The sequence below is a fragment of the Cajanus cajan genome, chromosome 6 (assembly GCF_000230855.2).
Source record: "Cajanus cajan strain Asha chromosome 6, NIPB_CcT2T_4, whole genome shotgun sequence".
NCBI classification, from domain to species: Eukaryota; Viridiplantae; Streptophyta; class Magnoliopsida; order Fabales; family Fabaceae; genus Cajanus; species Cajanus cajan.
The window spans coordinates 64,038,248-64,064,989 of record NC_138522.1 but is presented as its reverse complement, the minus strand read 5'-3'; the positions used below and the strand labels follow the sequence as shown (position 1 = coordinate 64,064,989).

At 33.5% G+C, this 26,742-nt stretch overlaps 5 protein-coding genes across 10 annotated transcripts; 2 read left to right on the top strand and 3 right to left on the bottom strand.

Annotated features, from left to right (window-relative positions):
• On the bottom strand, nt 1–2,589 carry TRM82 (Transducin/WD40 repeat-like superfamily protein). The gene is made up of 10 exons (XM_020380672.3): nt 2,359–2,589; nt 2,121–2,288; nt 1,866–2,031; nt 1,721–1,777; nt 1,541–1,611; nt 1,188–1,266; nt 1,032–1,091; nt 731–834; nt 582–642; nt 1–436 (listed from the first exon to the last, which is right to left on the bottom strand). The coding sequence occupies exons 1-10, from the start codon at nt 2,472–2,474 to the stop codon at nt 65–67; spliced, it is 1,254 nt and encodes a 417-aa protein (XP_020236261.2). The 5' UTR covers nt 2,475–2,589; the 3' UTR covers nt 1–64.
• Nucleotides 2,590–3,963: 1,374 nt separating this feature from the next.
• On the bottom strand, nt 3,964–7,736 carry LOC109815850 (Galactose oxidase/kelch repeat superfamily protein). Of its 3 annotated transcripts, none has more exons than XM_083059323.1 (2): nt 7,316–7,736; nt 3,964–5,221 (listed from the first exon to the last, which is right to left on the bottom strand). In XM_083059323.1, exon 2 carries the CDS (start codon nt 5,143–5,145, stop codon nt 4,108–4,110), a length of 1,038 nt encoding a protein of 345 aa, XP_082915449.1. In that variant the 5' UTR covers nt 5,146–5,221; nt 7,316–7,736; the 3' UTR covers nt 3,964–4,107. The 3 variants fall into 3 exon arrangements, with proteins under 3 accessions (XP_082915449.1, XP_082915448.1, XP_029130713.1); XM_083059322.1 differs by having other exon boundaries at nt 7,311–7,733; XM_029274880.2 differs by lacking the exon at nt 7,316–7,736 and adding an exon at nt 6,931–7,304.
• Nucleotides 7,737–13,781: 6,045 nt separating this feature from the next.
• Nucleotides 13,782–15,600, bottom strand: LOC109815854 (Bifunctional inhibitor/lipid-transfer protein/seed storage 2S albumin superfamily protein). Its single transcript, XM_020380666.3, has 3 exons — nt 15,113–15,600; nt 14,961–15,017; nt 13,782–14,091 (listed from the first exon to the last, which is right to left on the bottom strand). Exons 1-3 carry the CDS (start codon nt 15,447–15,449, stop codon nt 13,940–13,942), a joined length of 546 nt encoding a protein of 181 aa, XP_020236255.1. The 5' UTR covers nt 15,450–15,600; the 3' UTR covers nt 13,782–13,939.
• Nucleotides 15,601–16,134: 534 nt separating this feature from the next.
• LOC109815853 (non-specific lipid transfer protein GPI-anchored 21) lies at nt 16,135–18,527 on the top strand. 2 transcript variants are annotated; one of them, XM_029274882.2, is made up of 5 exons: nt 16,136–16,785; nt 16,957–17,296; nt 17,433–17,459; nt 17,698–17,766; nt 18,141–18,527. In XM_029274882.2, the coding sequence occupies exons 2-5, from the start codon at nt 17,059–17,061 to the stop codon at nt 18,347–18,349; spliced, it is 543 nt and encodes a 180-aa protein (XP_029130715.1). In that variant the 5' UTR covers nt 16,136–16,785; nt 16,957–17,058; the 3' UTR covers nt 18,350–18,527. The 2 variants fall into 2 exon arrangements, with proteins under 2 accessions (XP_020236254.1, XP_029130715.1); XM_020380665.3 differs by having other exon boundaries at nt 16,135–17,296.
• A 715-nt stretch (nt 18,528–19,242) lies between these two features.
• LOC109815846 (Pentatricopeptide repeat (PPR) superfamily protein) lies at nt 19,243–26,121 on the top strand. 3 transcript variants are annotated; one of them, XM_020380655.3, is made up of 3 exons: nt 19,243–19,548; nt 22,689–22,917; nt 23,427–26,121. In XM_020380655.3, exon 3 carries the CDS (start codon nt 23,482–23,484, stop codon nt 25,831–25,833), a length of 2,352 nt encoding a protein of 783 aa, XP_020236244.2. In that variant the 5' UTR covers nt 19,243–19,548; nt 22,689–22,917; nt 23,427–23,481; the 3' UTR covers nt 25,834–26,121. The 3 variants fall into 3 exon arrangements, with proteins under 3 accessions (XP_020236244.2, XP_020236246.2, XP_020236242.2); XM_020380657.3 differs by having other exon boundaries at nt 19,243–19,553; nt 22,689–22,839; XM_020380653.3 differs by having other exon boundaries at nt 19,243–19,553.
• Nucleotides 26,122–26,742: the final 621 nt, after the last annotated feature.

The following is a 26,742-nucleotide window of genomic DNA, read 5'->3' as shown; positions in this document are numbered from 1 at the left end:
TCGAGGAAACCGAGCTAAGCTGCTTCATATATTAATAAAAAAAACAAAATAAATAAATAAAATGCTAGCCCTTGAGTTTTCTATCATTTCTGCTTTTCTTCCTATATTCTCTATTCTCTGAAGGGTATTGTTTTTTTATCAATAGGTTGCACATTGCTGCTTTGACTGCTTCAGCTGCTGCTAAAAACACATTGTCATCAACGGATGCAGTTCCTTGCAACGTTTCTAGCAACTTTTCTCTCCCAGGTATGTTATCATCTTCCAGAACAACTGGCTCTTGCTTAACATCAATACCAGAAATTACTCGGACACGAGCCAAAGAGGGGTTATTACAACCAGGTAAATTAGAGACACCTGTAACCATCCATAATTTCCCTGTAGAGGAGCTGCTCCCCAAGCAGGTAGGGACAAAGGCCTCTCCAGCAACAGAAACCACCTGCAATGTTCCCGTCATTTTAAATGCTTTCCTTTAGAAACAAATATTTTCCTTCTTAGGCAATAGCAGTTTAACAACACGGGTAGAAATCTAACTTCGCAAATGAAAAATAGAGAGAGACTTTGTTTACAATAACAGCCATTACCTTTGCAAGAGAGAGACTTTGTGCTGAAACATTGCAATTCAACAATACTATTCCTTGCAAACTACAGGGGTATCAAATAAAACTTGTCAGTAAACCAAAACAATTCTCCCAAAGCAAAATATGACAGAATGCTATTGTGAGAGACTTGCCTCTGAATGGCTACTGCAACAAGCAAACCATCCTGGATGGTGCATAAATCAGTAACAGCATGGCCATGCTCCTCTGCTTTGCCATTAGACTCTAAAAGTCCTGCCTTTGGAAACAGAGGAAGAAAAACAAGAACGTAAAAACCAAGTGCAACAGCAAAAGGAGATAATAACCATCACTTTATTGAAATCGCTATAAATTATTTTATTCATGTTGACAAGAATTGAATAGTCCAGTAATAATTTTCAAAATGCTTTCATAGTGACAAAAAAAATTATACAACTCTGATTAATATGGAAATACCTTAATTGCAACCTCACAGGTATCTAAGAGTGCTCCAGAGGTGATATCCCACAACCGAACCTGTGGAAAGCAATTCACGTTATTTTCATCTAAAAGAGAGTCATAAAGAAAATAGACAGAATGGTTGAATCCTGATAGGTTGAATGAATTACTAACTGTGGAATCACCACTTCCAGAGACAAGAAGACCTTGAGGGCACTCCTGAGACTGAATGAAGGCAAGGCAGGAAACAAACCTGCAAGTAGATACATTTTTTTTGAATCAGGGTTCTCTATCACAAAATCTAAGCCATAAAATAACATTATTTATATTTAATTATAATTTAGAAACAATTTTTACAAATTTCATGCATTGTTTGGTGCAGTTTTGTTCAGGTGATCCTAATCCAATTTGAAATGGATCATATCAAAAAAGGACTTATGCGACACTCAGCATCCGCAATCATGAAATGTTCGTATTGTTATTCATTGAAAGTCATCAAATTCAAGAATAATGTAAGCAACTCTTACTCTGTATGACCGAGACAAAAACTCTGTATCTGGTGAGCTCCATTCAAGGGCTTGTTGGGAAAATTAGTAACCTGTAATATGCATATACTTATTAATATTACAGAACCTAAAAAAAAAAAAAAAAAAAAAAAGGCCATAACAAATGATGCTGTTTCAGATGCGAGAAATGTTATAGCTTACGCGAATTTTGAAATCACGATCAGCACTTAAAATAAAGCGACCATCCGGTGAAAATTCCTGCAGAAGAGAATCACGTAACAGCAATTAAACGAAAAATAACCTAACTAGGAAAAAAAAAAAAGCAATAACAAGTTTTGCGACAAACCAAGCTAGTGATGATACTGCAATAGTGAGAAAGAAGCGGTGCCGGTTTCTTATCGCGCAACGGTGGATCGAGATCGACGACCCAAACAAGGCCGAACTTATCCGCGAAGCACACGAAGGTTCCGTCGTTGCTAACGGCAACAGCGGTTACTCTCTTCTCGGAGGACCTAATTACAGGAAGGAACTAAATGATTGAATTGAAAGAATGCACGCGACGCAACAGAGGGTGAGTGTGAGAGAGAGATGTTATTATTACACGGTGGTGATGCAGCGCCACGACTGCGTTGACCAGACCTTGACGGTTTTATCGTCACCGGCGGAGACTAAGAGTTTTCCGCTGGCGCCGAAGCGAATGGCTCTGATGTTGTCCTTGTGGAAGGGAACGGCGTCGGAGTCGTCAACTAAGGAGGCTGCGGAACCGGCACTGTGGGTTTATCAGCATAATAACAAAACTAAGATGAAATGAAATGAGAAATGAGAGAGAAAGTGCCTACAGGAGATCGAAGACGCGGAGGTGGGGGCCGACGGCGACGGCGACGGAGGACTGGTCGGGGTGGACGGCGATGAGAGCCGGAGCCACTTCGGTTTCCTTCTTCGGTTCCGATTCCATGATGCTACTCGGAAACTAACCTCCGTGTTAGGGTTTGGCGCTTCTTTCGTTCCAAATATTGGGCTCACTTTGCTCGCTTGACCCACCAAGGAAAAAATGAAAAATGAAAAAAAAAAAAAAAACTAGAAAATAATGTGATTAATTCAAATTTTAATCACATTATCTGGTCGTTTCGATTTTTAGATGAATTAGACATTGTAAAGTGCACACTTCAATTGCTGTATCAAAAAATATCTTGGTAATATCCTTGATAAACGTTAGATGCTTAATAGTGAACGTATCCATAAAAGGGAGAGGAGAGAAATTCTTAACTAATTTTGAAGTGAAGCCAAAATGAAATGTTTATATTGTATGTTACATATGTAACAACTAACAAGCCAAACTTATCAAACTATTTGTGTATCTCATTTTAATAACATTTTATTTTGGCAAACAGTAATTTCTATGAATCGGAAAATACATGTCTAACAAAAGCAAGGAAAGAAACATGTGAAACATCTTCCAAGTCAATTAAAGAAAAGAGACCATCATTCTAACTGTAGTGCGTAGTATCAACATAACCCTCAAACACTCCATTATTGAGATAAGTATGTAAGGGATATGGGAATGAAAAATCCATTTCATAGCTAATTTAATTTTCATATTAACTTAGCTGCAAAAGCCACCAGTGCAAGAGGCGCGGGTTAAATTTTAAAAAAATATATACTTGGCTTATCTAAAATTGAAGGGTGTATTTTAAAAGATAAAATGTGTTTACCATTGTTAATTAGAAAATTAATGATTAAAATATCAACTATTGATATTCTATTTAACAATTATGTGTGTAGTTGATATTTCACTTTCAAGAGGTGGAGAGGCTACTTCATATAGCTTTAGCTTTTTCACTTTTTTATTACACAAGTTTGAGACTATAGACTTAAACCACGGAAAAGGTTAACACTTATATTCATGTTTCTTTCCAACGAAAGACATACTAAAGATGAATTGAAAGTACAACAGACTTCACTGAAATATTGGCACTAAAATATGTCCTATAGGCCACACACAAGACTTTCAGACCCTTTGGTTCTTATCTTCTGTCGGAAGACTATTGTTTAATCTCACCAAAAATTCCATATTGATAAGGAATCAAAGTGAATGTTAGTTTACAACCACCTTCCTATCCTAATTTGTCATGACGTCTTTTGAAGAGAAAGTCACAAATCCACAAAAAAGTGAAATGCGGCATACTTGGCAAAACAATTCACATTCGACAGTTCTACTATAAAGTTGGATAGATAAACGGGTGAATAGCTACGCAATCCCTCTCACCTATTTTCACTAAAGAAAATAAACGGGTGAATAGCTAAATGAAGTTGATATTTTCCCCGCGAAGTGATAAATTTCAAGGTGGGAATAGCACAGATTGATTTGTTGTCTGGTTAATGGTGATCCTTTACTGTTTTGCTGCGAACAAAACAGATACAGAAACTCACCTCGTTACCACATGTGATCCACGTAAAAACAAGAACAATAACAAATATTATGGCTTACATACAAAACAGGGAAGCCATTGAACACTGATTCTTTGTCTAGTTGAAGGGATCCAAATCCCCACGAGCACATATTACACTAGAACCTAGTAAACGAAAGCCTAAATTGTCAGCAGCGTACAACCAACAATAGTACCACGACACCGAGTCATTGGAGCTGCCTGGCGCCAAGCTGGTCTCTCACTTCCAAGAGAGAGAACATCAACTTCGGATAATGGCTTAATGTCCCAATTCCATCTATCAGGGCCAATGAAGCCTCCAATCACGTATAACTCATCACCTAGTCCAGTCATTGCAAATCCAATTCTCTTTCGAAACTCGGATGCTGAACCGACAACCTTTCTCCCTTCTTTGTCCTGCTTGATAATTAATCCATTGCTCATCACATAAAGTGCATCACGGACAACTGCCATTGGACCTTGGAGCCACGCACATTCCTCAACTGCCCACCCAGGCCCTGCATTATCTAATACTTGCACTGTTGACATATCCTTGTGCAGTACATGTACCTTTCCACCAATCACTACTCCTGAACAGGCTGAATTATGAGTGCGATGAAGATCAGGCATTGGAATCCAAACATCCTTCTCGGGATCATACATTTCTGCTTGAGATATAGATTTTCTGCAGCTGGTGAAGCCCCCAGCCACAACAATTTTCCCATTCAAAACGCAGCATGCAAACATAGAACGGGGAACAAGCATTGATGCACGGGGGGCCCATTGCCGGACTACAGGGTCATAAGACCAGACTTCATCTGTTGCAAAACAACCATCTTGGTCTCCAGTCAAAGGATCAACAGCATCACTTCCCCCACCAATCACAAACAACTTTCCAGAAGTGGAAACGGCACCAAAGTTGGAAAGGTGCCTGATCTTTGAGGGAAGAACAGGAAGTGTAATCCAGAGATCTCGCATAGGGTCATACAGCTGCCATAAGTTCTCTGGATCAAAAGCACAGACACATAACAGATCCTCAATCGAACCAACCTCCTGCCGAGCTTTAAATAGTTCAGGGCTACGAATAGCTGCTTGCCAAGAACGAGAGACAAGCTCCAATATTGGGTGGAGATAGAAGGGAACCCGTGCAAGGCACCTAATTGCAACAGCGTCAGGAAGTCCTTCAATCAGTCCAGACATTATAAATTTATAACTGCAGTTTCATCTATTTCTGATAACTCTTCACCACTGACTTCTGTTTTTGTAGAAGGTGCACCTGCAATCACAATATTTATCCATTAATGTATAGCAATATTGTGATACTTTAGAAATTGAAATTCAGAGTGTCAGTACTAATTTGAAAGGCATGGTAGACTTTGAATGAAATTCAAATTCAATTTTCAAACTTTAATGAAAATCTGTTGTCTAGAAACATGGAAGACTTTATTGGATATCTAAACAAATTAAACAAGAACATTTCTTTTCTGTGAATTTAACTTCAGCAAGAATAACAACCAAAACAGTTCAGTTGAATATAATTTATGATAATATTGGCTGCCTCTATAAATGATTTGTTTTATAGAACTTGCTATATTTTAGAACTTGAGAAAAGATACAGGTCATTAAATTAACAAAATATTAAGGAATATTGGATTTACATGTAAAAATATATTTAATTTTATTTTCATTCACTCTGATTATAAATAGTAGTAACAACTAACAAGTGAATCTCACATAGAGAAACATTATGACCCATTGGATTTCAAACCAGTGGTCCCTCCCTCTACCTAATGGTAGAAGTCATGTTGACAATCTAGACACAAACATGATAGTTTATTTCCTAAGAGTCAAACAAAGACAAGCTGATTGTTTAAGAAGAAGCCAAAAAAATGACTTCTAAGAAATCTCACATTTTCACCCTCTTAGCCCCAGCCACTGCCCCATGTTCTCACATGGTCTTCAAACTAATCATGAATTTTCATTTCATCTACCTCCTCAATCCCATTGAAGAATTGAGACTGTATATTACTGAAATACTGCTTTCAACATCACGCCCTCAATTTTTTTTTTTAAAAACAACTTAAATTTATTACATGATTATTCTCGTAAAAATATATCAACCAGCCTAAATCCTAAATTTCAACTCACACTGACATATCTACACTTAAGGGACTTTGGCTCATCTCATTTTAGACCACTCAACACATTCTCAAGGTTTTCAATATAGTTGTGGTAAATGGTAATACTATGGGTCCAATACATACTACAATGGTTAATTAATCAGCAGGATCTAATTCCCAAAGACTGCCTTGTACTTTCTCTGTTTTACATTTTGCATTCCATGCCCGAACTTGTTATTGAAAGTTACATAGACCCTCCCTAAGATGCATTAACTTTAGCTTAGCACAGCACAGTTTCATGGTTCCAAAAGTAAAGCAAAATGCATACTGAGGATCAAGGAAGAGTTAGTTAAGTATTGGAGTTCGAACACTATATGTCAAACCTAAATAATATATCAATAAACTAGTTATAAAGGAGTAGTTAAGGAAATACGAATCAGAGACACCTAATTCAATGAAACTGTAAGAGGGTCGTATACCAGACTCCTCTCCTTAACGGGCACAAAATAGAGCAAAATGTTTCTCTGTCATTTGAGAAAACCATGAATGACTAAATAAATTTAACCTTAGTATGCAGATGCTCCCAAGCAAAAACAAAGGTAAGAAAACAATTAACATGTAAAAGGACAAATAAACCCCATTGGAAATGATATGTCATAGCAAACATATGTGAACAAAAGCTACACGAAAACAGACCATGTCAGGAAATACCAAAAGCCACAGCCATAGAGAGGTGAAAAAAGAAAAGGCAAATATAATCTCATTTGCATACAATCCAATGCTTTGATAACAGGATGCGCATCCGTTGTTCAAAAGAAAAAAAAATCAGCAAAGAACAAGACTAGTTTGAGTTTCAGTGCATGACCCAAAACAAATGAAATTACAAAGCTGAAAATGTGTTGAATAGGGAGGCCAAACTGAGTTGTAGGAAGAGCAAAGTGAAATGGGAAAAATAAAGAGAGTGGCGTGTCGTATTGGATTCACGAAGCACTTGACGTGCAGAAAGGTCTCAGAAATGAAATAGGGATTCCAGCCCTAACATTTTAGAGGAAAAGGAAATTGCAGTGTAAGAAAATTAGGGGAATTGCGAGAGAGTGGAAATTGGGAATGAATAGAGCAATGGGCATTGGATCAAGTGGAAAGCGAAGCAAAATCAACCTAAATTAAGTATCGTCCCTCACTCACGATTCGAATAACAAGAATTAGAAAACAAAGATAACCAAGAAATAGGGGAAGCTGATTTACCTTACCTAGCCGCGAAGACCAAAGGGAATTGTTTGCGTTTTAGAGAGAGAGAAGAAGAAATTAAAGAGTTTAGGCCTTAGAATGTGAATGTGAATGTGAATGTGAATGTGAATGTTGTGCGTTACTTGCCCTCACCAGTCACCTAAGGTTTTGATTTGTTTCTGAAAATTGCAAACCCAATGTGTGTTGTTTTGCTAATTCTATTTCCCAATATTAGGTTTATTTTGGGAATGAAAATAATATTTGTATTTAATATTAATATATAAATAAGGATAGGGATCCCTTTAACTGCGTAATGAGTTGCGTTGCGTGCCACCCTGACTCACTGCTTGTACTCATTGCAGACGAATACGCTCACAGCATATTCTAAATTCCTTTTCATTTTTCTTCCCCCACAACTTCTGGAATCTCCAGTTTTTTTTTTTTATTGACGTTGGGTTAGGTTGACATGCGAATTGAATTGCGCGTGCAGAACAAACAAAATTGAAAAATAATGAAACAACAGGGACCTTTTCTTCTTACATCTCTTCTCACCCTTTCTAATCTATTCAATGCCTCCCTTCATTTCATTTCGATATTCACTCATCATTTCCTATGGACCAGCTAATCAATCTACCTTTCTTTTTTTCTTAAAAATTACTTTATTTAACTTTTAAATGCATGTCAAAAAATATAGATACAATGTTAATATAATTTATTTTTTCACTAAAATAATAATTAATAATGAAGTAATATAAATAAAATCTTGAATATATTAGATGATTTATTTATGAAGAGATAAATCTTTCATTATAGTTTATAAAATATACTACTAACATTTTAACATGTGTGATACATAAAATAATTATTTTTTTATATAACTAAATGTTATATGATAAATATATGTTTTGATTATATATAGAGAGAGTATTATAATCAAATTTTTATAACAAATAAATAATTTTAAATATTTTTAATTATATTTTTAGTTTTTTATGATATTTTTTTAATTCATTTTAGTGCTTTTATTTAAATATTCATCTTGATTCTTTATCTTCTAAATTTAGGTTTTTTTAGCTTTTTTTTTTACTAATTTAAGACTTGAAATTTGTCTCATAAAATTTACTTATATGAAAATTATTAAATATAATTAAAGTTCAAAACAAAATTATTATAAACATGATAAAAAAAATTAAAGTTTAAAAAATAAGCAATTAAAAAATATACAAAAAAATATAAAAGTAATGAAAATGAGTAATAATTGAATTTTAAAGATAAAAAATATATATATTTTATATTAAATTTCTTCCTCTTTCATATGCTAAAATAAGAAGAAAGAATCTTTTAGTGGACTCTACCATTTTATATGTTTAATATATTTTTTTATTTTTTATATGTTTGTCAAGATTTCTTTTCCTAAAATAAATAGTTTGTATTTAAAAAAAAAAAAAAACAACTCTTATCTGCTCCTTAAAGAATTACTTTTTGTAAAAGGATTTGTTTAAAACTATTTATTTTTAAGTAGAAACAAACAGACCCAATAAATTTATTTTAAAATTAACAAATAATAATTTTATTAATAAAATAATACAATTTTAGCTAATAAATTAGCACATATATTATTTAATATATTTTTATGCGATAAACGTAACACACAATTCCTTTTATCTTTCATAGTTTTTAATACATCGTGCGAGTTATATTATTTATTTTAATATTATAAAAATTATGTTATTTATTGTATAAAATATATATTAAATAATAAATATACCAAATTTATATTATTTATTTTATTCACGGTGATTTTAACTGACTCAAGATTGTCACTCATGAAAGGTATATGCAATTTCTATTAAAATATATATCATTTACTTTTTATATAATAAACATAAATTTTATTATTCAATATTTTTAATAAATATAAATATAAAAAATGAATGAAGTTAAAAAATAAATTAAAGAAAAAATGATTGTGTATTTATATTTATCGTATATAAATTATATTATACAATTTAATTACTAAAAATTATTCATTTTATTTAATACATTTATATTTATTAATTTTAAACTAGATAAAATATTAAATATAATTTAAAAAATAATTAACTCATGTATAACGCTTTTTATAATATAATGTTCATATTATAACTGTGAAGGTAGATGATTTAGTGATTTATACAATAAACATGAAAAAAGTCATTGGTTCTGATTTTCATATTATACTATAATTACTATTCCTTGCTACATTAACACTATAGCATTGATCCATGTTAGCATCATTTTGTCATATTATCATCAACTAAAATATAATTTACATATTTCATAATATTTATTTGTTATAAAAATTTAATTGTATAAAAGTAAACATTTATATTATGATTACACTAAACTATTGGTATAACATATGTAAACAATAAGGTGAATGAATTATATAACCCGTGACACCCCATAGTCTCAGTTTTGTTCATCTGGCTTAACTTAATTAGGTACAATCAAAGAGCTTTGGCTTTATGTAATGTGAGTTGAATAGAAAGATTTATGAAATTTGTTACACGAGTGGTAAGATGGCTAAAAATGATGAGTCACGGAGCACTCAGAACTCAAGTTCAGTTGCAGAATGCAGAATGCAGAATGCAGAATGCAGAATGCAGAATGCAGATAAAGAAATGAATAAATTGGAAACTGATGTATAACCTATCAAGATTTGAAAATACGCGATGAGAGCATGACGTTAACGTTTCACTCTCTCCTGCTTATCAACACATTAATCAATCCCTTCATTCCATTAAATTCTTAAAATCTTGGTAAATAATCTACCGGAATCTGTGTACACATGGAACGTCAAAAGGAGTTGGAATATATACATATTTGAAGATTTAGATTATACCCTCATATCATTGTCATTTTCACAATATTTCTTATGGATTAGAAAGTAAAAAAATTATTTTTACCATAACATGATTTAACTCCATATTTTAAATTAATATAATCAAATTATTTTATATATTTTTATACAACAACTCATTATTTGTAGACATTCTACCATCAAGATACATTTAGTAACCATTACTACCACATTGATGATCACTCATAGTTTGACTTTGTTTTGAATTAATCAATAGAATTAAACATGATCACTATATTTCAAAACTATTACATTCTCCCTATTGGTTTAAACTTTTAAAGAGTTAATTAAGAATTCTCTTATGAAATGATTACATAAATTATAACAATAATTCCTCTTATAGTGAGTATTATCATCCATGTATCATACATAACCAATTTCTCAAGTTTTATACTTAATGTGGTAACAAAACTTGATGAATAAATTCCATGTTTATTCTTGGTCCAATGAAATACATTTTCTCAAATAAATTTATGTGCACATGAATATGAGAAAACATCAAAATAAATGAGTATCATTATTCATCTATATGTATACAATCATAACATGGAATCAAGTCTCATTTTTCTTTACATGATCCTTAAATTTTACTAGTGGCATGCCTTTAGTCAAAAGATCAATGATCATAAACTTAGTGTTAATATGCTCAATGACCATGTTCTTTTCTTTTACTTTTCTCTAATAGTTAAGTACTTAATGTTGATATGTTTGCTTCAACTTCCACTTTTGTTATTCTTAGCCATGAAAACAACAATTGAATTATTGCATAAAATTCTTAATAGCTTAGAAATTGAATTAACAATTCTAAGCTTGGAAATGAAACTCTTAAGCCATACACCATATGAAGTAGCCTCAAAACAAGAGACAAACTCAACTTCTATTGTAGATTTAGTTACCAAGGTCTGTTTAACATTTCTCCAATAACTAGCTCCACCAACCATCATGAAAATGTATCCTGATGTTGATAATCAACACACTCGACAAAATTAGAATCTGAATAGCCAATCACATCTAGATTGTTTGTCTTCCTGTACATAAGCATGTAGTTTTTAGTTCCTTAAAGGCACCTCATCACTGTCTTTGTAGCTCTCTAGTGTTCAATACCTAGATTACTCTTATATCTTACTTACATTTTTCAACAACAAATCTAATATCAGGCCTTGTTCATACCTGAGCATACATAAGGCTCCCAACAACAGAAGCGTAAAGAATGTTTTTCATTTGTTCTCGCTTAAAATCATTCTTTAGTCTTTGGTTCAAATTGAACCTATCAACTTTCATAATGGGAGCGACACGTGGTGAATAACCTTTCATTCAAAATCTCACTAAAACTTTGTTAATGTAGGTTTCTTGTGACAAACCTAAAATACCTTATGATTTGTCTCTATGGATCCTAATGTCAATAACATAAAATGCATCACCCATATCCTTCATGTCAAAATTCTTAGAGAGAAATTGTTTCACCTCATGAAGTAAACCCTTATCATAGGTTGCAAGTAAAATATCATCAACATATAAAACAAAAAATATATATTTTACTCTCACTAAACTTTTGGTATATATACATTGATCCATGGGATTTTCAACAAATCCAAATGAAGAAATTATCATGAAATTTAAGATACCATTGATGGGAATCTTGTTGTAAACCATATATTGACTTCTTAAGCTTATAAATCAAATGCTCACCTTTACTAGAGGAGAAACATTAAGGTTGTTTCATATAAACTTCTTTCTCTAAATTGCCATTAAGAAAGGATATTTTTACATCCATTTTTTGCAATTCAAGGTCAAAATAAGCAACTAATGTAAATGTAACATGGAAAGAATCTTAGAAACAAAAGAAAAAGGTCTCCATATAATCAATTCCTTCTTTTTGTATGAACCCTTTAGTAATGAGTCTTGCTTTGTATCTTTCAATGTTTCCTAATGAATCCTTGTTGGTCTTAAAGACCCATTTACAACTAATGGCCCTTACTTATTAGGCAACTCCACAATATCCCAAATTTCATTGTTTTGCATGGAATTCATCTTATCCTATATGACATCATATACCATAAATTTGTCTTTCTACAAATCGTGGTTTGTGTGAAATTTTTAGGATCATTTTCTGCTCCAGTATTATAGTCAAATTCGTGTAGATACACAATGTAATAATCACTAGGAATAATTGATTTCCTTATCATTATAAATATCCTTAGTAGTGAATCAACAATTTCATCTAAATCATGTTGTTCAACTGGTTGTTCATCAATTCCTTGCATTTCATGATCAAGTTGATCTATTAGATTAGCATCAACAATTTGCAGAACACCTATGATTGGTTGTTCAACATCCATTTGAATTTCAAGAGTGTTATGAATGACAATCAATCTATCACTTGATACAGACGGTTAAGATACTATACGATCAAGTTTGGAAACTAAGTTCCTAGTTTGATCACTCCTACTAATCAAGTCATTTTCAAGCAACTTAACATTTCTTAATTCCACAATCATAGTAATATGAGACGGAAAATAAAACTTATAAACTTTAGACCTTTCTTGAAAGGTACCTCGTGTTTATGTTTATTTTATTTAAAAAATAATTAAAGTTAAATATGTGTGAATGATTATAATATATACCATATTTATTAATAATATAGACAATAAACATTTTAGCTTTTGAAATACACAAGCTAAAATACTAATTAAAATTTAATTTGAAACTAAAAGTTAAAAAAAAGAAAAAAAATGAGATGAGTGGTTAAAAAAAATTCTTAAAAACACTTTTGTTATAGTGAATAAACTAAAAATATTCTTATTAAAATATAATATGCTTTAGTACGCTTAAAAATCTCATATCATCTAATAGTTGAGATTAAGAATAGTTTATAAACATTATTTATCTCTCTTTAACCTACCGAGACATCAATAAACATCAAAGCGAACAATATATTTGTTTCATGAGTTAAAGAAATTTTTTTATAAATTACCTTAACCTCAATTATTAAGTGATGTAAAATTTTTTAACATTGCAAAATAATCCAATAAATACCTTCATTCAATATAATTATTCTAATTTTTATATAGAAAAAAATAGCTATTATTTATACCATGTACAATGTCTCCAAGTCGACATCAAATTAATTTTAATAATAATAATTTCAATTTAGTGTTTTATTAATCTTCCCAAAAACGTAAATCATCGAGGCATTGGCACTTTTATTTGTATTATTCATCAATGAATTCTTTAGATACCCGTGCATTGTACTGTTACTAACTAACACTAGATGCATATAATTTCAAAGAAAAAAATTCGTTTAGCTTGTTAAATACGGTAGAATATTATTTCAACCTTCAACACAGTTGGTTGACCCAAAGTTTGGCACGGGCCAAAATTTTAGCCATATGTTACGATATAACCTAATCTGATATGTCAAATATTGTTATTTGGTGCCAGTGATTTCTCATAAAGTCACAAATATATATATATATATATATGAGAGTATTTTTTATTTCTTAATTAGTGGATCAACCCGATACCAAGAAGGATTAGTCAAACTCATAAATCTAAATGCTAGCTTGTTATAGCCAAAAACAAAAAAAGGAAGCAATGTGGAATTACCACGAACATGATTAGAAGATAAAAATGTGCATAAAATATACAGGGTAAATATTCCTAAATTTGTTAAGAACAAAGGACAAATAAGTTGGAAGCAATAGAAGATAATAACAAGGTTTAAAAAAAGGTGCAGCGACGTTGTCTAGGTCTTGAAGGTGAAAGTCAAAGTCGTTGCAAGGACAAACATGACAACCAAAGAACATGGGAATTTAGTGGAACTTGAATTTCCATAAGATGAGCCACCGACACTTCTACTGCTTCCGGTTGTTGATGAAACAGTGTTTGATCCAATACCTATGCCAAACAAAAATATCAAAGTCACTATGCAAAAACGTTATTTCTTTTGTACAGGGCTAGTTGAAGATGCCATGTATGCAATAAGTTTGACATAAACTCTTGGGTCACTCGGGATTAAAGGAAAACTATCAACAAATTTTCTATCCACTCTTTGCTATAATGTAAATTTCACTTTGAATTTTTACTAAACAAGAAATCAGACCCAATAAACAAAAAGTGAGAATCTGATATTGCATTGAAAAGAGTATATTTTTACATTTATTTTTATCTAATGATTTACTTACGACTCACAAGAAATTATTAAGTTGCGTAAGATTACTTTGTGGTTATGACCTCGACTATGTACTTAAAATTTTCAATTTATGTAAAAAAAAAAATTAAATTAAATTATACTAACATTCCATAAAATTTATAGAGATCGCACACAATCGTTTTGTTTTTTTTAACATTTATAAAAACTTTCCTTTATAAGGAACATAGTTCATGTTTTATAAAAAAATCAAGGCATTAATGTAATGTCTAAAGAGTATGTGTAAACAAACAATAGGATTAGTTTAGAAATAGAAAAACTAGAAAGATTAGTGCAATCTAATGAAACTTCATGGAGTGAGTCTAATTTACTCCAAGAAAAAAAATTAATAACACTAGATTGTGTTATAAAGAGATTAGTAGGATCATAGTGTTTCGAATAATCTAATAATTTCTAAAGTAGAATATCATTCTTTCCCCCATATTGTTGAGCATGTGTTGACACATCTATTGCAGTAATATTTCTTAAACTGCAGTTTTAATGTGACACACCCCAATGATCAAATTAAGATAAATGTTTAACACAAAAAGCATCTATGAATTTCTCTGTTTGGTACCTGAAGGGGAATTCGGAAAATTCGAAACAGAAACACCTGATGAGGAAGAAGCTGAGCCTGAAATCATAACATAACAAGGCAAGCTTTTCAGTTTTCACATGTTGCAGTTACATTTTATAGGAAAAATTCAGGAACAAATTTATAACTCATACTGCTACAGGTGCTAAGAGGAGGTGTCTGAACGTTGCAAGAAGTAGGAAGTGCCAAAGCCCGAGTCTGATTGATGTTGAAACTTGCAGCAATAGATGAGGCACCACCGTTAACAACCTCACATAAGCACATTGGCTGTGACCTCACCACAAGGGAAAGTTGAGAGCAACAAGAAGAGGAAGGGGTAGAGGCATTTCCTGTAACATAGTCAAGGCATGGAGAAAGACTTATGAACACATTGATGCAATTTGATTGGGATTGAGCCAATGTGGAAGTAACACCCCAAAGGGCCATCACAAGGGACATGATCACAAGAATTTCAGTCCTTCTAGGTGCCATTGGATGATGCTATTGCTTGATCACAAATGCCAATGTTTAATTGCTCAATTGAATTGAAGGGTTTCTTTGGATTTTTTTGAGATGGAAAAGTGTCAAGAGAATGGCTTATAGTGATAAAAGAAAGTGTGAATTAAAGGGTGGCAGCTGGCTATAACTTGTGCAGCAGGTGAACAACTTTTTTACTTTGCATAGGCAGCAGATTCTTTGTTAACAACTTTACCATTTTGATTTAATAAAGTTGCCTTATGTGTCATTCTATGTTTCTTATCTTTTGTGTTAAGAACTTTACCATTTTGTTATGTCCCTAATTCATGAGTAATATTGTGGGTATTGAAAGCACTAAATTTATCATCTTTTCATGATGGCTTTACTTTTGAGAATGATTTGTAATGGAATTAGTGTGTGCCTATGCAATGTTTCATGCTTTTGGTACAATAATCATGATGCATAATGGAGGGGACTACTTAAAGGGAGTTAAAATTTTAACGCAATAGCGAATGCTTAGGAGAGAAGGCAGGTTGTGGCCATGCCCATTGAAACATGGGATACTTTTTTTCCAACAACTTTTTTGATTTTTCTATTTCCAAAGTCTGCACAAATGATCACGCCAAGAATAGAAAGAAAAGTTGATTAATATTAAGGGATCCTTTTTTTTATGTATGGGAAATATAAAGTATTTGTCATTAACATGTTCACAATAGGGCAAGTTTGATAATTTATCATAATCCACCCCTATTTCTTGAAGTTTCTTATCACTCATTGATGTTCTAACAAAACTCTAGCTTTTACATACATCCTTCTCTTATTCAATACATTTTCCCTTCTCTTATTCTCGAATTTTCCTCACTTTAATGATGACAAATTGTTTTGGAAATTAGTTTTAGTTTGGTTAGTTCCTATAGATGGTCAATTTCGTCAGAAATCATGTGCCTCAATTTTGTCCAGCAAGACCTACATGACGTTCTAGAATGGACATTTTTAGCATTTATTCCTTTTCTTCAGAGTCTTCTAATTCCATCACTTTGTTTGCAGCTGAGAAAGGAAACAACAACTGAAGAGAAAACGTCCCTTGCTGGATGAATTAGGTTCTCATAACAGGAAAGCATATCCTCAAACTACTGACAGATCATTTATCATTATAATTAGTGAAAATTGTGTTACCTTATCACATGATCATGTTCTGCACTAGTTTGTGCATGATTTTCTAATTCTAATGTCAAACATCCTAAAAACCAATTTCCATCAAACTATGGAAATTTGTCTAGCCAACCACACCAAATTGCAAGTCTGTAACAATAACTGAGGCAATTGACAGGAATAGTCTTCACTTAGTCAAGTTAGTTCAACTCCTTTGTCATATTCAAATCTACCTGTCCTTTTCTCAAGAATATTGTAGCACCATTGTAGTATATAAAATCATTCCTTATCTTTGTTTAATCCAACATAGACCATTTTATTTCACATCAATCTTCTTCCAAAATTGATCCTTCTACCCCTCATGGAACAGCTGAGATTCACAGCTTTTCAAATAGGAGTGATACTAGCAGCTCTTGTTGTGGCTTCAGCAAAATTGGTTAATGGGCAAATTAGTACATCATGCACAACCTCTATGATGAGTAGTTTCACACCATGTGCCAACATCATCACAGGAAGCACTAATAATAATGGTTTGACTCCACCAAGCACTTGTTGTGATTCATTAAGGTCTTTGATGAGCACTAACATGGATTGTGCTTGCTTGATGATCTCTGCCAATGCTCCTTTTTTCCAACTACCCCTTAGCCAAGCTCTTGCTCTCTCTCTTTCACAGGCGTGCAACATTAATGGAGTTTCTTTACAGTGCAAAGGTGCAAATTGAATTCATGCTCCATTGCATCTGAATATTAAAAGTTTAAAACGTTTTGACAAACTTTAATTTTCCCATTTCATTTCCTAATAATCCAATTGGATTTCTAATGGTGTTTCTTGTGGGGTACATTGCAGCTTCTGGTTCTCCTTTATCGGCTCCAGGTATTGATTAATTGCATTTCCCAAGATTTTATTTTTCCTTGCTAATTTTGATATATTACTGTATTTCCCAATATTCAGTCGTACTCCATTTTGATATATTTTTAACTTGGTAAAAGTTCAATGAACATTTTTTTTTTTTGTAATCAAGATTATCTAAAATTTTTAATTTTAACTTTTTAAATTATGCTATTTCTTTGGTCAATAAAAACAATCAGCTAAAAAGGGGTAATTTTTGCAGGCCCTGCAGTTCTTGGATCGAGCGGCCCAACTCTCCCTTCAATTGCTACTTCTCCATTGAGCCCACAAGGTAAAAGTAACGTGTCCAGAGGCATATAAAACTGGACTTAACTTCACAAAGGAATCAATTAAAGAAAAAAAAATGAATATAGTAAAGTATTATTTGCATGTAAAAATTGATATAATATTTAGACTACTTCAACTTTCAAACAAGAATATATTCACCGACTACCGCATATTCATAAAAGTAGTTTATTTTCTTAGTATGAAAAATTACAATCAATGACTACAGTCTACAACTGTAAGACAGAAGTTCGACCCTTTTTTATTAAAAATAAACAAAGTTATTTCCTTTTGTTACTAATTTATAAAAGAAGTTTGAAATGTGTTTAAAATGAATTGCAAGGAAATAATCATCCACTGAAATGAGAAATTTACGTGCAGTTTCAAAAATAGTGGCTCTGGAGGAAGCAGAGAAATATGAGAAAGTAGAATTGGCAGCAGCTTCATCTCCGGTGGAAGCAGAAGTGCCAACTAGAATTCCACAAATCCGACCAGTGTTGACTCCACGTCCTTCTGCATCTCCTTCATCTTATGTCTCCCCATCACCTTTTGCATTCCTCATAGGAATCATGGTTTTTGGCATCTATTAAATGTTAATTACTATTGTTATTGTCCTACACAATATTTTTTGATCATACTGATCACACATATTTGGAACAGCCAGCAGTTTGTATGTTTATGTTTGATCATCACTAAAATTTACGTATAAGCATAGTATTCTCTGCACAAGATAATAAAATTACTTCTTTTTTTTTGTCTTATCTAAAATATCTGAGTTTGATTGAAAAAATATGTCGAAAGAATAATTTTAATGTAATAAGATTTTGAAAAGATTAATTTACGATAAAGTTGGTAGAAATATTTGTCATTATCATAATAAAAAAAACATAGATATGCATAATCAATACAAAAATGACCTTTAACTCATAATCCTATGAATCCGGAATCAATTTCTTAAAGTGGAACCAAAGTACCAATTACCAAACATGTAAGAATTAATTATCGCTTAATACACTTACAATAAAGTGGGTATCTTAAACTAATTGTACAATTAAATAACCTAAAAAATATTTAATTAAAATTAAATTTATTTTTAATCCATATCAATGTTATAAAATTTGATATTTTAAAAATAATTTTAATATTCATAAATTCCAAAATAGTCCAAAATGATCCATGTCACAAGTTTGTGGTAACATGGTAATGATGGCATATATCTAGTTATGCTTATATCTGCGACAAACAATCTATCCTATTTTCACGCACTTAGATAACATAACTGTATAAATCCTTACAATACATAATTCTAGAAGATAACGAACAATACTAAATTTGGTGTACAAAGATGGATTCATTCGAGTTAATCGAATACTTGAGAGACAAATTAATTAAAGAAATTAAAATTAACATAACACGCCATTCAACAAAAATGAACGAATTGTTTTCAGACGAAAAAGGCCCAAATAATTTCAAATGGGCCAACAATAAGCCCATAAATCGATGTGGGTGATGGTAGCTTCTATGGTGGCAGAGGTCGAAGTCCGAAACGGTGGTTTCTGATGGCTATGGCAAACAAGTGGAGGAAGCAAGTGGTGCTGTTAATGTTTTGCATAACATTAGGATTTGTCTTGTGTTTTCGTTTATGAAACCAAGCACCAATTCTTATCCTGGTCAGAGTCAGACACACATTCTGTCTTTTTATCCACTTATTACCCACCCATTAGGTTTCTCGGATTTCTTCTTCTCTCTCTCTAAAACGCAAACAATTCCCTTTGGTCTTCGCGGCTAGGTAAGGTAAATCAGCTTCCCCTATTTCTTGGTTATCTTTGTTTTCTAATTCTTGTTATTCGAATCGTGAGTGAGGGACGATACTTAATTTAGGTTGATTTTGCTTCGCTTTCCACTTGATCCAATGCCCATTGCTCTATTCATTCCCAATTTCCACTCTCTCGCAATTCCCCTAATTTTCTTACACTGCAATTTCCTTTTCCTCTAAAATGTTAGGGCTGGAATCCCTATTTCATTTCTGAGACCTTTCTGCACGTCAAGTGCTTCGTGAATCCAATACGACACGCCACTCTCTTTATTTTTCCCATTTCACTTTGCTCTTCGTACAACTCAGTTTGGCCTCCCTATTCAACACATTTCCAGCTTTGTAATTTCATTTGTTTTGGGTCATGCACTGAAACTCAAACTAGTCTTGTTCTTTGCTGATTTTTTTTTCTTTTGAACAACGGATGCGCATCCTGTTATCAAAGCATTGGATTGTATGCAAATGAGATTATATTTGCCTTTTCTTTTTTCACCTCTCTATGGCTGTGGCTTTTGGTATTTCCTGACATGGTCTGTTTTCGTGTAGCTTTTGTTCACATATGTTTGCTATGACATATCATTTCCAATGGGGTTTATTTGTCCTTTTACATGTTAATTGTTTTCTTACCTTTGTTTTTGCTTGGGAGCATCTGCATACTAAGGTTAAATTTATTTAGTCATTCATGGTTTTCTCAAATGACAGAGAAACATTTTGCTCTATTTTGTGCCCGTTAAGGAGAGGAGTCTGGTATACGACCCTCTTACAGTTTCATTGAATTAGGTGTCTCTGATTCGTATTTCCTTAACTACTCCTTTATAACTAGTTTATTGATATATTATTTAGGTTTGACATATAGTGTTCGAACTCCAATACTTAACTAACTCTTCCTTGATCCTTAGTATGCATTTTGCTTTACTTTTGGAACCATGAAACTGTGCTGTGCTAAGCTAAAGTTAATGCATCTTAGGGAGGGTCTATGTAACTTTCAATAACAAGTTCGGGCATGGAATGCAAAATGTAAAACAGAGAAAGTACAAGGCAGTCTTTGGGAATTAGATCCTGCTGATTAATTAACCATTGTAGTATGTATTGGACCCATAGTATTACCATTTACCACAACTATATTGAAAACCTTGAGAATGTGTTGAGTGGTCTAAAATGAGATGAGCCAAAGTCCCTTAAGTGTAGATATGTCAGTGTGAGTTGAAATTTAGGATTTAGGCTGGTTGATATATTTTTACGAGAATAATCATGTAATAAATTTAAGTTGTTTTTAAAGAAAAAATTTGAGGGCGTGATGTTTAAAGCAGTATTTCAGTAATATACAGTCACAATTCTTCAATGGGATTGAGGAGGTAGATGAAATGAAAATTCATGATTAGTTTGAAGACTATGTGAGAACATGGTACATTGGCTGGGGCTAAGAGGGTGAAAATGTGAGATTTCTTAGAAGTCATTTTTTTGGCTTCTTCTTAAACAATCAGCTTGTCTTTGTTTGACTCTTAGGAAATAAACTATTATGTTTGAGTCTAGATTGTCAACATGACTTCTACCATTAGGTAGAGGGAGGGACCACTGGTTTGAAATCTAATGAATCATAATGTTTCTCTTTGTGAGATTCACTTGTTAGTTGTTACTACTATTTATAATCAGAGTGAATGAAAATAAAATTAAATACATTTTTACATGTAAATCCAATATTCCTTAATATTTTATTAATTTGATGACATGTATCTTTTCTCAAGTTCTAAAATATAGCAAGTTCTATAAAACAAAACATTTATAGAGGCAGCCAATATTATCATAAATTATATTCAACTGAACTGTTTTGGTTGTTATTCTTGCTTGTTACAGATATTGTGAATATATTACAGATATTGTGGATACATATATTATAGTTATTATCCTCACTATCAATTAGGGATATGATTAGATTAGTTTCCATAATATTAGAGATTAGTATCTCTATCATTTATTGTATTCACTCTATAAATAAGATTGGTATGTGTACAACAATACACACAATTCCTGAATCACAACATGGTATCTAGAGCTTAGGTTCTTTTCTTTTAGAATATATTTTTTCTCTCTTCTTGCAAAGGCCCTCGCTGCCACCTCCAGCCGCCGCCGCCGGCTGCCTCCAATCGTCGCACTGCTGATTGCCTCCTTCGGTTGCTACCTCCAACCGCAGCCTCCGGTCGTCGTGTCGCTGGTTGCTGCGCCGCCGACCGCCACCACTGGTCGCTGCCTCGGGTCGCCGCGCGGCAATCGTCGCCTCTGGTCACTGTGTCGCCGACCGCCGCCTCTAGTTGCTGCCTCCAGTTGTTGCCTCCGACCGCTACCTCTGGTTGCCACGTCGTCAACAACCGCCGCCTCCGAACTCGCTTCCGGTCGCCGACTCTGACTGTCGTTTTTGATAGCCATCTCTGACCGCCGCTTCTGGTCGCCGCTTCCGGTCGTCGCCTTCGACCGCCGCATCTGGTGGCCAACTCCGACCGCCGCTTCCGGTCGCCACCTCCGGTCGCTGACTTCGACCGTCGCTTCCGGTCGCCGCCTCCAACCGTTGCCTCCAACTGCCTTCGGTGACCAGTTAGCAGATGTGTTCACAAAATCGCTTAAAGGACCTCGGATTGATTATATTTGTAACAAGCTTGGTGCATATGATATATATGCTCCAGCTTGAGGGGGAGTGTTACAGATATTGTGAATATATTACAAATATTGTGGATACATATATTATGGTTATTATCCTCACTATCAATTAGGGATATGATTAGATTAGTTTCCATAATATTAGAGATTAGTATCTCTATCATTTATTGTATTCACTCTATAAATAAGATTGGTATGTGTACAACAATACACACAATTCCTGAATCACAACATTGCTGAAGTTAAATTTACGGAAAAGAAATATTCTTGTTTAATTTGTTTAGATATCCAATAAAGTCTGCCATGTTTTCTAGACAACAGATTTTCATTAAAGTTTGTAAATTGGATTTGAATTTTATTCAAAGTCTGCCATGCCTTTCAAATTACTACTGTGACACTCTGAATTTCAATTTCTAAAGTATCACAATATTGGTATATATTAATGGATAATACTGTGATTGCAGGTGCACCTTCTACAAAAACAGAAGTCAGTGGTGAAGAGTTATCAGAAATAGATGAAACAGCAGTTATAAATTTATAATGTCTGGACTTATTGAAGGACTTCCTGACGCTCTTCTATCTCCACCCAATATTGGAGCTTGTCTCTCGTTCTTGGCAAGCAGCTATTCGTAGCCCTGATTAGTATTTGTCTTGTGCTTTCGTTTATGAAACCAAGCATCAATTCTTATCCTGGTCAGACACAAATTCTTTCTTTTTATCCACTTATTACCTACCCATTAGGTTTCTCGGATTTTTTGGAATAGTTAATATTCCTTCAACTATTGTATGAAAGCTTTGTAGTTTGTACGAATTGGACTTGTTAGGTTCACAAAAATTTTGGCCCTTTATCTTTTAACTTGTTCCTATGAGATTTTTTCTTTATCTTTGCAACCATTGTTTATAGTTTGTGAAGAGTACTGAAGGAATGATGCCAAACCATAGTTAAAACTAGTAAAGGGGTTCACTTTGGTGAGTGTAATTAGATTGGTTTCTGGAAATGTTTTAACTTAGAAGTTAAACAATGCAGAAATTTTCAATTAAATTTTATGTATGTCAAGATCTCCCTATGTTTTTACCAGACTCCTATTGTTGAACCTTTTAGTTTTAACAATGTTCATTCCTCTTTTGAGCATTATAACTGGCTTATTTGTACTGTCATTTGTTATGCATGTTGTTTACCAATGGACCCTGTGAATGTGCAGGTTTTTATTGACTTCATGCTGAAATTCATCTTCACAAAATTGCTGGTAGGTGAAGATGCTTGCAATAAGAAAGCTCAAAACAGGACCTGATATCCCTTTTGTTTTATGTGTCACGGTTGCTAATTGCAATTATGGTACGGTCCGAGTTTCCAATAGCAAAAATGTCCGGTCTATTGTGAAGTCTGTTGGCTCTTGTTCAGCCAGCTCAAGTTCGCAAGCATTTCTACTGGGATTGGAGAATAAACATACTCTTCAGGGACTATATTTCTCTAGTGTGACTGAAAGGATCCTAGTCCAGGCTCGAGATCCTGCCAAAGTTAGTTTGGAAATTCTGGATGCTATTAGTGTGAATCAATTAGATTATTCATGGAAATTATTGGAGCAGCATATGCACATGGAGGGATTTCCCAGAAAATCTGTCATTAGCAAGCTCATAACAAGTTATGTGGACAGCCATGATGTGCAGTGGCTAGGAAAAGCTTATGAATTGGTAGAACGTGCTATTGAGGAAGGTAAGCAAGACTTGTTAGAAAAGGAAGTGCTTATCTACCTTAGCTTTGGCCTTGCAAAAGCAAGATTACCAGTTCCAGCATCCACCATTTTAAGAAAGATGATAGATATGGAGCATTTTCCCTTGGTCACCGCCTGGTCAGCAGTTTTGGCACACATGTCACAAACAGCAGAGGGAAGCTACCTTGCTGCTGAGTTGATTCTTGAAATAGGTTATTTGTTCCAGAACAATAGAGTAGATCCACGTAAAAAGAGCAATGCACCTATGATAGCCATGAAACCAAACACTGCTTCTTTTAACATTGCGTTGGCAGGGTGCCTCTTATTTGAGACATCTAGGAAGGCTGAGGAGCTTCTTGATATGATGCCTCGAATTGGTGTCAAAGTTGATGCAAACTTACTGATAATAATGGCACGTATATATGAGAGAAATGGACGAAGGGAAGAGCTCAAGAAGCTGCAGAGGCACATAGAGGAAGCTCCAAATCTAACTGATTTACAATTCCGACAGTTTTATAATTGTTTGCTGACATGCCATTTGAAATTTGGGGATCTAGATTCTGCAGCAAACATGGTTTTGGAAATGCTTAGGAAAGCAAAGGAAGCAAGAAATTCTCTTGCAGCTACCAAATTTATGATAACTGCTGCTAAAATTGATCATAACCATTCTCCTGGACGGGCTTCTGTGCATAGTTTGAACAACAGTAATGATTTTGATAGTTTAGAAAACAAGCCAATTACAAATGCTGTAATATCTTACGAGGAGTTCTCTAAAGATAGAAATTTCTCAATGCTTGAAGCAGTGTCAAATGCTGTACTTGGTTCTTTATTAGCTAAGTTGCAGATGCAGGTGGACTTGATTACCACCAAACATGGTATACTGCAGCCAACTGAAACAATTTATGTGAAATTAGTTAAAGCTTTTCTAGAAGCTGGCAAGACCAAGGATTTAGCTGTGTTTCTTCTGAAGGCAGAAAGAGACGATTCTCCGTTTTCCAATGACAACTCAGCCTTGGTTCATGTTATTAATGCTTGCATTTCACTTGGATGGCTGGATCAAGCACACGATCTCCTTGATGAGATGCGTCTAGCCGGAGTTAGAACTGGTTCATCCGTATACTCCTCACTTTTGAAAGCATATTGCCGAGCAAATAGGACCACAGATGTGACGTCACTTCTGAGAGATGCTAGGATAGCCGGTATCCAGCTTGACTCAAGCTCTTATGAGGCAATGATCCAATCGAGGGTGCTCCAGCAAGACACACATGGAGCACTCAAACTATTCAAAGAGAGGAAAGAAGCTAGAATTCCAAAAGTCACTCAACAAAACTCTGGCATGATGGCTAAAAGTGGTGCCGAGACAGATGAAGCTGGACTGATGACCAAGCTGTTACAGGAAATCAAGGAAGGGCAGAGAGTGGATTATGGAGTTCATGACTGGAATAATGTGATCCACTTTTTTTGCAAGAAGAGACTCATGCAAGATGCAGAAAAGGCTCTAAAGAAGATGAGAAGCTTAGGCCACTCGCCGAATGCGCAAACTTTCCATTCTATGGTCACTGGGTATGCTGCTATTGGAGGGAATTATCAAGAGGTGACAGAGCTGTGGGGTGAGATGAAAGCTCTTGCTTCTTCTATCTCCATGAAGTTTGATCAGGAACTTCTTGATTCTGTGCTGTATACATTTGTAAGAGGTGGATTCTTCGTTCGAGCCAATGAAGTTGTGGCAACAATGGAAAAAGGAAATATGTTTGTTGACAAGTACAAGTACCGAATGCTGTTCTTGAAATATCATAGAACACTTCACAAAGGCAAGGCTCCTAAATTTCAGACAGAATCCCAACTAAAGAAAAGAGAAGCAGCCCTCGCTTTTAAAAGGTGGATAGGCTTGAATTGAGGAGTGTCAACTAAACAATGTATTAGCTCTTGCAAATTTCAACTTTCAAGCAGTAATCTTGGAGGCAGTTGAATTTCTGTTCTCTCTCCTTTTCTCATTTAGATTTATATTTATAGGGTTAATTGACACTAATGTACTACCAATGTGAATAAACCAACACATTAGTAAGATATTCCTCTCACTTGCTGATACATGCCACTGACAATACAGCTACATTGTAGAAAGACTAGTTAATTTTAACCTCAATTTGCTAAAATATATTTATTTATTTTCCCTCTATTTACTCAATCATGTTATCTCATTCAGAAAGACTTAAATTATTTTAACATATCTTATCTCTTTTTTTTCTTCTGATTTTAAAAATTATTGTAACAAAAGTGTTGTTAGAGGAATATCTTACTACAGAAACGGAAGCAAGTGAAAGTGTATTTTTTTTTTTTTTTGGTCAGGCGAAGGAGGGAGGGTGGGGTAAAGGGAAAAGAAAAAAAGGTAACAGTTAAGAATAAATTATTATGTTTTGATACAGAATTTATATACAAAATATAAATATTGTTTGACTTCACGTGAATATTAGTGATTATAATTACCTAAAGTTAAAAATAAAAAATAAAATAAAAAAGTGATGAGTAGGGGGTAAATTGGAAGAGGAAAAAAAAGGCACGAAATAATTACGATTAGGTTATGCAAAATTTGTGAGAATCTTTTTATGCATATATATAATCATTGCTCTATACTTAAATGAATTCATTATATATTGTCAATTCTATATCATGAAAATATGAATTAGTAAATTAGAATAGATATCTTGTTCCAATTTTTTAGTTGTATACTAAATGACTATTTGTTAATATAAATGAAATATAAGAATATATAAATTAAAAAAAAAAAAAAAAAACAGTATATATCACT